Raw genomic sequence first — 10,451 nt, 5'->3', positions numbered from 1 at the left:
TCTTCTCCTACGCTGTCAAACTATTCCCCAGCAGACGTCTCTATCATGCAGACAGTTGTCAATGACCTTCCAGTTCACCATCCATCCACGGTAAACTCCGGCTAAGATATCCATGAAGTGAATTGGCACCATTGGCGTGTTACGACGCTCGCTTGGATGCGTGCCAGACATCTTCTTTCCTCCATATCTCACCATGTCATACCCGACTCAACAGCGCCAGCGTGTCACTCTCCAAGCGGGAGATGCACTGGTGGTCATTCGTACGTCAGGTCACATCTGGTCTCAATGTGCAAAACTAAACTCTGCAATATCAACAGATGATTTTGATGCTCGGAGTCCGGATGAGTTGACCCTGCGAAAAGGCGATCAAATTGAGTTGGTTGAATTAGACGAGGGCTTCGGCGATGGATGGTACTTGGGACGGCACTTGGGACAGGGAACGACAGGCCTGTTTCCGGGGGGTAAGTGGTTTCAGCATCGCAGCCATCACTTGATCTCTGACATGCCACTAGTCTACACCGCAAAGCTTCCCCCCAACTTCACTCCTGTCGGCGCCCCTGCCCCGAGGAGCCCTCGATTTCCTGAACAGTCCCGCACCGATGCAAAGATCGACCCGCCTGCTTCTCCCACGTCTGCCAACGAATCGACCGCGCCGCATTCCACCTCCTCGCATCAACACTCCAATTCGCTTTCCAGAAGCTCGGTTTCCCCTTCTTCGACATCCAATATTCCGCCTGTGCAGCGTAGCATTGGTCAGGCTCTCTCGGGCGCTACGACTGGAGAGGAGAGTCCGGTAATGAATGAAACATTGAGTGTGATCGATGAGCATATCACAAATCTGAACACCCCGCGTCAAAGTCTGGCTCCGCCCCAGCCGGCGATGGAAGACTCAGGGAGTGAATATAGTAGCCACCTGGATCGAGCATCCTACATCGCTGGACCGGAAACCGATAGTGAAGAAAGCTCCCAATTAACGGAGGCCGAGGTAAAGCAATGGGATGCTAAAGAAACTGCCGATTACCTGAGAAGTGTCGGGGCTGATCCCCGACATTGCGATATATTTGAAGAGCAAGAGATAACGGGCGACGTTCTATTGGAGATGGATCAGTCTTTCATCCATATGAAAGAATTTGATTTCGGTCTGATGGGCCGCCGACTCAAGACATGGCACAAGATTCGGGATTTTCAGAACCAGATCCGAAACGCCAAAGATTCTCGACAGAGGAGCTTGAGGCAAACCGGCTCGCGTGAAGATGTGGCACGCCAACATTCCCGAGGCTTGTCCGGTACCACCATCCTGCCCAGGATACCTAGTTTGAGGGAGGAACCAGGACTCTCCATTCGCCCACCGCAGCACAGTCATCCATATATCCTGGTTGCGGCTGCCTCACCTCCTCTGGAGCCACAACTGTCTCCGACATCTCACAGTCGGCCACAGTTAGGAGGAAGCACTCCTCCATCACCCTGGAGAGCATCCATGGCCGCCGAGAGCCCGAGTCGGCCTTCAGCTGCGTCAATCCGAGAAATGAACCATTCACGTCGGCATTCGTCGATCGACTTTGCAAAACACGGCCCTCAGGAGATGCCTTCGATGGCGGTGACAAATACTTCGACTCAGCACAAGAAAAACGCGTCCTTGGACCGAGACTGGTCGATGAGTAACGCAACCACGGCAGCCGCTGGCGCGAGTACGCCATCTCTGAAATTACACATGGACACAAAACTGGACAGCGTGGGTAAGGTTGCCGAATCTCCCTTCGACGGCAATAATTCCACTGTTGATCTTGACCGTGGTTATTTCAGTGGAAACGAGGTCGATAATCGCAAGGCCCGGAATCTGTTGAGAAAGAGAGATGGATCCGAGAGTGCAGGACATTCTCGTCAGTCGAGCATGCTTGATGAGCAACGCAAGACCGTCGCCGGTGCGAAACGACGCTCGCGTCTCAGCAGCGTTGATTCATTCAGAGATCGCGGAATCGCAGCGATGTCGCCAGCGGCAAAAGCGTACCACAGCCGGTCATACAAAGGACGATTCCGCTCGGCGAGTGCGCGAAATTTGACGACACAACGATCGCCCACTGCGCAATCTCCCACCGTCACGAATTTAGAGGATGAAAACATGTCGACGCTGTCATCGCCAAGGGCCATAAGCGGCCCCACGTCACCAGCTGTCGCTGCTCTTGTGCCTTGGGCTGCCTCGCCGAAGGCTAGAAAGTTGTTGGGCCTGAGAGCAGCTCCCGATACCGTCACAGGAAACGAGAAGGAATCTGCGAATTCCTCCACCGTCACGACAGAACCGCTGAAAGAGAGCCCCGTAGCGTCCCTGTCAGGCTCTCAAACTCCTTCGGCGACGTCGCGAAGCTTCGAGATCGATAATACCGACACCTCTTCCAAAGGCACCACCGAACAGCTTGGACCGCTCCTGCATACCAAAATCACTACGCGCACACATCCCAAGACCAAAAGACAAACAAGTGCGTACACGAGAGGCTTACTCCAGATTTCCCCTGCCGAAGCGCGCCAACATTGTGACTACCATGGTTGGATGAAGAAAAGATCTACCGGCCTGATTGCGCAATATAAACCGCGGCTTTTCATTCTTCGAGGGCGACGACTGTCGTACTATTATTCAGAAAACGACACGGAAGAAAAGGGCGTCATTGACATTTCCGGCCATAAGGTGCTCCGTGCCTCCTCCGACCCGATATCGACACTTCAAGCAACCATAGCGGGAAATTCTTCGACACCGTCAATCGGATCCGGTGGATCTTCGGTTGAAAACTCACCGGAGACATCTCGGAATTCAAGCCCAGCCACGCCCTTCTTCTTCAAGCTCGTTCCTCCCAGAGCAGGAATGTCCAGGGCGGTTCAGTTTACAAAACCAACCACTCACGTTTTCCAAGTTGACAACATCGTCGAAGGGAGAAAGTGGATGGGCGAGATTCTCAAAGCAACCATTGAACATGACCTGTCTAGCTTTGAAACGACGAATCGTCAAAAGACAGTTAGCTTGGCTAAAGCAAGAGCAAGAAAGGAGAGACCTCCTGCGCTGAAAGGAACTGAGGATATGGCCGAGCCGGCCGAGTCGGCCGAGAGTCAGAACTCTCAGGAAGAGAAGGATCCGCGAGAGAGCGGATTGAACATACAAGGGCTTGATTTCGATGAGTCGGACCTTAATCTGCAGTTGGAAACTGACAAACAAGGTGCAACTGAGAAAGGCCCAGAGGATAATGCAGTACAGGATACCCAGACTATCAAGACGTGATGACCGAGGAGGGGATGACCATGACCGTTTTTCAGACCACATATATAATTTTTCCCTTGGAAATGGAAATACTCATAATGCTCACCGGGGTTTCTTTCACTTGCAGCAGGTCCCTTATGACAGCCCCTTTCAAAGGGAAGACTTGTCTAGTAGTCGCCCACCCCAGACACCCGCCTTAACTTTGCTAGTGGCATAGGGAACCCCGGTACGGAATGATCCGTAGCCCAAGTGCTAGACAAGGGAAGATGTAGCCCAGAATAGGCCTTTCTAGCGAGATATGCGCTTTTGGTTTCGTCCCTTTTCTGAATTACTCGTAGCTACAGGGCCTTCAATGATCTATCACAATACAGAGACAGTTTATTGACAGACTGGGGCAATTTATTAGAATCAAGACCCTGGATTCGAGATACGCTTTACGATAAATATACAGCTTTGGTTGCGTACTCACCCAAGCTCGGCTTAGCTATACCGTGTGGGGCTGTCCTTCAGCCCCTATGACTCGAGGCGAGAACACACCTTCTGGGTCAATGGAGCCAATAGATTTTACACACCGGCCAGCAGCGTAATATTTTCGCCTGATGCACGGCGAGTGACACCGGCCTCATGCTGGCGCAAGGGAAGCTGCTGAGTTATGATATCCCATGCCTACGACCACAACATCGAATTCAGCGCTGATAGCACCAGGAGCCTGATAATTGGCGAAACGATACCTATTGCCATGTCTTGGGTCAATGGCATAGCTTCAGCCCCATCTTCACCACCAAGGCATGTAACCAGTAACAATGCATTCCCAGGCTTCAGAGCACAACGAAAAAACATTTGAATAATGTCGTATGGACGACCAGTGACCATGAATTTGGGCCAACCTTCACTCATCCAGCACACAGATGTCATTCAGTGATTTTGCGTCCTGAGTGGCCGTGATCATCTCACCTCTCTAGGTGGATAAGGGCATCGATCCCTGTGTATCTTGCTGATACCTCACCCTCCTCCTTCAAGAGCTTCTGGGTATCCACTCTTCGCGTACTCTCTCTTTCTGCCTGGAAGATCTTCTAGACTCGTGATCACCTGAACACGAATCTCACACCAGTATTGAGTTTTTATCGAGTCATAGGACAGCAATCCCTACTCGCAGAAGCAATATCCAGCCCCAGAGCTCCTTGCATCCTGCTGCCAGCAAGATCACACAAATGTCAGACAATGACAAGCAAAGCCTGGCTCGGGAATCACCTGCAATTGGCGAGACCTGCTGTTTGAATTCATGGAAGCACAGGAAAATGTGGGATGTGTGCATGATCTCCGCTTGAATTCTATCTCCCTGGAGACTGATTGTTGCCAAATCGAATCGTTCGGACAGGCCCATCAGGGTGGGGGGTCTCGCATCTTCGCTTGAGTCTTGAGCCTACTTTGAGCCTGAATTCGCTGGATGAGGCCCACTCACATTGCTCAGAGGAGCCGACGGAAGGACTCGTCTTACTTCCAAACTTTCAGCACGGAGAAGATCGATCCACGCACGAGACTTTCCCTTCCCCATGTCCCATTTACGTGAAGCCATTAGCAAAGATGGCACACAAGTAGTCATGCGTGGGAGGAATTCAACAGGTGCTACCAAAAGACAGGACTACTGACATGTATATAAATGAATACCACATAGCTTTTGCTCCTACCTTCCTTCAACCAAACATCAGATTCCAATCCAGTTACCTTCAATCCTCAACCACAACCCACACACATCAATCAACCAACCCATCTTCCACCAATGGAGCCTCACTGCAGCACCTGCGGCCACGAAGCCTCCGGATGCAATGGTTGCTCTTGCTGCTCGGTTCGTCCCTTCCACCTCATCCAGACCTTTTTGACGAGATTGCTGACTGACTGATGTCCACCATGAAGCATTGACGAAAAACAACCCAGTCCTCCATCAAACCAGATAGCGAGTTGGTTTTCAGAAACATCTCATCAGTGTCTTGAGCGCACACTGTAGACACTTGGACCAAATCCGATGATGGCAATCATGGAAGGGGGGAGTACAGAGCTAGGCAGTTGTTAGCATGACTTAAATACACACCTTCTTTTAAGTGAACCTATTATATCTCCTCTCTTTGTACAGTAGCGCCCGGTCACATTTTCATTGAGCACAACTCATCATGAGTGCGTAGTTGTCATTCTCCAGGCCCTGGTCTCGTGGTCTTCAAACATCTTCCCTATCACGGCTTGTGGAATGCTGTCCCTATATTCTTGACATGGCTTCACTAACAATGCCACCGACATGAAACTCAACAGAGTTCTCCTCGTTCTCTGGTCCAAAAGGCTTCAAAGTAGTAGCTCTTCTTCTTGACGGCCTAGGTATGCAATAAGAAAGTTGAAAGCACCCACATCGTAAAGTAAGTTTGAATTCTGTCGCAGACGTCCTCACGACAACGTCTTATATGGTGAATGTGGTTCCTTGCGGCTCAGCCATGTCAAAGAGCCTTGTGCCCATTGTCGACAGAAGATCAAGACTGTATTTCCTGCTCTGTCGTAGTACTCCAGCGATGACACTCAGGATTTCAAAGCAGATATGTGACGTCCCTTCTTTTTCGCCTTTGATCATTCTCTTGAACTTGTTCTTCAATCTGATGTCAAAGATGAGTGGAGAGCGTCCTCGAATCGCAGTCTGAAATCTCGCTCGGTCAATTTCGGATCTTTGGAGCAGTTTCTCCGGAACACAGGTGTTCAGAACCTCGTTGTCCGATCCCTGTGGCGTATGCCATGGAGGCACCCTGTATCTGGTCTTCAGCTAGCATCAGTTCTCAGAATTGAGCTTTCCGCTGCGTGGTGCCTTTTCGGACGTGTATCAGTCGGGTTGACTTTTGGTATACCCTCACTCTATAGCGAGACAAATATAGCGGCATTCGATGACCTTCAGTACCCCTGTGGCGGCGCTCGTTGGTGTCTTATTTGCATTCGGTGAATTTTAACTGCGCTGATCTTGCATCTTTGAAAGAAGGTGAGACTGGCCCTGGTAATTTGGGCGAACCAATAGTTCGACGTAAGGGATATTGGAGGGTGGAAAGTAACAAAGGGGTCGTTTCATTCAATCGGTTGTTTCTGCGGTCAACTTTGGAGGAACGTAGGTTCGATAGGCTCGATGTCTTTTCAGGGTTGCTGGCTGTAGCGGACGGTTTGGTAGTGGTATACCATGACACGTTCATTCTTAACAGGTTGCTCTTCGCAGGAAGAATACAAATGCTAATCGTAGTGAACTGTTCTGCTCGAGAGCCCCAAGTCGAGGACGACAAGGCTTTCGCCTGAGAGAGCCATGGGCCCAGGAAGGAAAATAGGTTTGCCGGTTCAAAGTTCAAGTGTGGTTTCTGGAGGGACGCTGCGGTAATAGCTCTTTCTATAGAAGTGGAATTGGGGATGTGGCGACAGTTAGTGACAATCTGTCGTCCACTTTCTCCGACTTAATACGTTGAATGAGAGATTACCTCTCCCTCCCGGTTCTCATTCTCGAGAGAGATTGGCCAGCTGCAGAATGGAAAGCCTCGACATGGCAAGGTTGGGTTGCAGAAAGCCTCCTGGCATTGGCGTCTTTGGGACTCCCTGATCTTAAGGTCCTCACTTTTGGTGCAAGGTCCTCAATCTTACACACTCTCTGGACCGAGTTCTTCACTGGACGCGTCCGGAGGTATGCATAAATACCATGACAAGAAATGTTTGTATCGTCTTGGAATACAACCAGTCTTTCGTTAAGCCTTGTTGGTGACCTTGGCTTATCAACATGGCTTCCCCTGACGAAGCAGCACCAACCTTCAATCCAAACAACGTGGATCTCAACACGGCAGATCCGCGAGATGTGATTTGCGCCATCAATTTCTCGGGAAATGACTACAATGGTCAGCTCGGCGCAAGGATCTCGGCCATCTTCGTTATCTTGGTCGTGTCTACTGGTACAACATTCTTCCCCGTCATCGCCAAAAGAGTACCTCGACTGCACATACCTCTGTATGTCTATCTCTTCGTTCGATATTTCGGTTCCGGCGTTATCGTCGCCACCGCCTTCATTCATTTGCTGGAACCGGCATACAGTGAGATCGGAACGCAAACGTGCGTGGGCATGACAGGAGGATGGGCTGACTACCCTTGGTGTGCGGCGATTGTCCTCACTTCAGTCATGGCGGTCTTCCTAATGGACTTTGGGGCCGAACGATACGTGGAAATCAAGTATGGCATTGACAGCGATGACGATCTTCAAGAAGCTGTCACTGGTGTTGTGGACCGCAGTCCATCGGCCATCCAGCAAGACCAGACATTGAGCACTACGGAAGCACAACGCAAGCACGAAGGCCGCCGAGCATCTGCCGCATACGAGAAAAGATTCATCGAGGATTTTGAGGATGAAGAAGCCGATTCAAGTGCGCGGAAAAACTCCTTTAGACAACAGATTGCTGCATTCCTGATCCTTGAGTTTGGCGTGATTTTTCACTCGGTCGTCATCGGTCTCAACCTCGGTGTCGTGGGAGACGAGTTCAACACCCTCTACCCGGTTTTAGTCTTTCATCAATCTTTTGAAGGCCTGGGGATCGGTGCGAGAATGTCGTCGATTCCGTTTAGGCCCGGTAGCTGGCTCCCGTGGATACTTTGTCTGGCATACGGTTTGACGACTCCAATCGCCATTGCCATCGGTCTTGGAGTACGCACAACGTACAATCCTAACTCCTTTACTGCAAATGTAGTTAGCGGAGTCCTGGATGCCATCTCAGCCGGTATCTTGATCTATACTGGGCTCGTCGAGCTGCTGGCTAGAGACTTTTTGTTCAATCCTATGCGGACCAAGGACAATATGAGGCTGGTATTTATGGTGGTTTGTGTCTTGCTTGGTGCTGGGTTGATGGCGCTACTGGGAAAGTGGGCTTAATACGGTATATTCTTGAACAGGGGAAAATGGTGTACGGCAAGTTGCAGCGTACGGCGGATTAACTGGACACACTGGCAATATCCCACAGGTCCCCAAATTGCTATTTGTTACAATCAGCATGTCATAGAAGGAGTAGATATCCTTTCGGCACTACCCGAGCAGTTTGGAGAAGAATCTGCAAAGGAGTGGAGATCAAAAATTCTGTTTTGGCGAGTTATTGCCAAAGTGTCCACTTAATCCGCCCTACAGCAAGGCATTGATCCCCGTCAGTGCTGATACGTTTTGGTTCTCCCAAATAGCAAACCGATGTCTCCATCTGTTTCCTTTGTTGTTTCTTTCGTGGTTCGATGTACATATCTGGACTTGCAGACAAGCTTCTGCGCCTTCTTTTTCCGATTGCCCTCTGTTTGACGGCATATCTATATCTCTATCCAGCATTTCATGGCTGCGTATTTCCTGCCAAAGATGCCTCCACCGTGACCGCTTTCATTGAGACTGTCGCCCAACACTGGGGTTCTTTTCGCGGCTCACATGCATCTCATGGCCCTTCACGCATTCCTTTCCGATTACTTGTCCTCGCTGATCCTCAACTCGAAGGAGACAGTTCTCTTCCCAAACCCGAAGATGGATTCATACCGAAGTTAGGACGGCACTGGACACGGCTACGTGCTACAGAGTCACAAGAGATATTCCTCAATATTCTACTGACCGCACGAGAGATTTGGCTGCACGACTTTCCAGAGGCTCTGCAGGCGCTGAGGAAACGCCTGGATTTGTTTGGCAATGACCACTACTTGGGCCATGTTTATCGGGTCTTGCATTGGTGGACAATGCCGACTCATGTCACTGTCCTGGGGGATTTGATCGGAAGCCAATGGGTGACGGACGAGGAATTCGACTGGAGAGGGTGGAGATTCTGGAATAGGGTGTTTGGTAAAGGCCAAAAGGTGGAAAACGAAATTTGGACCATGGAAAATAAAGAGGAGGAGAAGATCTTTGACATGAACGACACTAGCTGGACCAATAATATAATCAACATCGCGGGCAATCATGATGTTGGCTATGCTGGAGACATCTCCAGACACAGAATGGAGCGCTTCGAACGGGTGTTTGGGAGAGCCAATTGGGATGTCAGATTCCAATATCCTCGGACCAACGGTACCCTGACGGGTCAGGAGACAAGTGTCCCTCCATCATTGCATTTGATCGTCCTGAACAGCCTTATTCTGGATACACCGGCTTTGTCTGAGGATTTACAAGCGGAGACCTATGATTATCTCAATGGACTCATTTCTCATCGTTTACGGCCGGTAGAAGACCATTCATCTTTCACCCTACTTCTCACACATCTCCCGCTCCATAAAAAGAAAGGGATCTGTACGGATGCCCCATTCTTTGATTATTGGGGGAACGATGACGGAGGTGGTGTCTACAAACCCCGTGGGTTGAAAGAGCAAAATCATCTGAGCGAATATGTCAGCCACCAAGGAACCCTGGAGGCATTGTTTGGCATGAGCGGCAATCTAGATGCACCAGCTCATGGCCAAGGCAGACATGGCCTGATCTTGACCGGCCATGACCATGAGGGCTGCGATGTCTGGCACTTTATTCCGTCCGATTCGGTCTGGTCAGGGTCCAGCCAAGACATTGAAGAAGACAGGAAAACGAAATGGGATACCGTTCGGTGGAAGGAAGCAAATGGGAGCGACTCCCATACTGGGCTTCGAGAACTCACTCTTCGGAGCATGATGGGAGATTATGGCGGTAATGCTGGGCTGCTAAGCGCGTGGTTTGAATTTGAAACCGGAGAGTGGAAGTATAACGTCCACATGTGTGGATTGAACCTCAAAGTCTGGTGGGCCGTCCATGTTGTTGACTTGGTTGCCATTGGGTTCCTCCTCTTCAGCCTTGTCAGATCCAGCCTGATCGCTATCACGAGCCAGCCTGCAGAAAGCAAACATGGGTCTTCGACAAAGAAGACCAATACCCCGGGCAGACAGACCAAGTCATTGGTTGATTGAAGAGATATTCATCTCGAAACGGCCAGCGTACCTATCGAACATGAACTGGCCATCCTGTACAATCTTTGGCTGGGGGAGGAGCTCCCATGCAAGCAGTCCCCTCGTTCATCAACGACCTGGTCAGATGCGGTACTAGCAATAAGTCAGCCACTTCGATCAGCCGTGTTAAGATCAAGGACACAATCATCGCCTTAGGTCTATACCCCTAATGGCCACCACCAAGAGTGCACAGGCTTGTCACAAAAACGCGGTCAAAGTAAGGGAG

At 50.4% G+C, this 10,451-nt stretch overlaps 3 protein-coding genes across 3 annotated transcripts; all 3 read left to right on the top strand.

Moving 5' to 3' along the window:
- Window positions 1-193: 193 nt before the first annotated feature.
- Z518_02315 (uncharacterized protein) lies at window positions 194-3,265 on the top strand (the record flags this gene model as incomplete). The annotated part of the gene is made up of 3 exons (XM_013419344.1): window positions 194-260; window positions 318-461; window positions 513-3,265. The coding sequence occupies 3 exons, from the start codon at window positions 194-196 to the stop codon at window positions 3,263-3,265; spliced, it is 2,964 nt and encodes a 987-aa protein (XP_013274798.1).
- A 3,763-nt stretch (window positions 3,266-7,028) lies between these two features.
- On the top strand, window positions 7,029-8,165 carry Z518_02314 (uncharacterized protein; the record flags this gene model as incomplete). The annotated part of the gene is made up of 1 exon (XM_013419343.1): window positions 7,029-8,165. One exon carries the CDS (start codon window positions 7,029-7,031, stop codon window positions 8,163-8,165), a length of 1,137 nt encoding a protein of 378 aa, XP_013274797.1.
- A 347-nt stretch (window positions 8,166-8,512) lies between these two features.
- On the top strand, window positions 8,513-10,186 carry Z518_02313 (uncharacterized protein; the record flags this gene model as incomplete). The annotated part of the gene is made up of 1 exon (XM_013419342.1): window positions 8,513-10,186. One exon carries the CDS (start codon window positions 8,513-8,515, stop codon window positions 10,184-10,186), a length of 1,674 nt encoding a protein of 557 aa, XP_013274796.1.
- Window positions 10,187-10,451: the final 265 nt, after the last annotated feature.

The sequence above is a fragment of the Rhinocladiella mackenziei genome (genome assembly GCF_000835555.1).
Source record: "Rhinocladiella mackenziei CBS 650.93 unplaced genomic scaffold supercont1.2, whole genome shotgun sequence".
Classification (NCBI taxonomy): domain Eukaryota; kingdom Fungi; phylum Ascomycota; class Eurotiomycetes; order Chaetothyriales; family Herpotrichiellaceae; genus Rhinocladiella; species Rhinocladiella mackenziei.
Note: the sequence above shows the minus strand (reverse complement) of the source record. Positions and strands in the feature narration are given on the sequence as shown.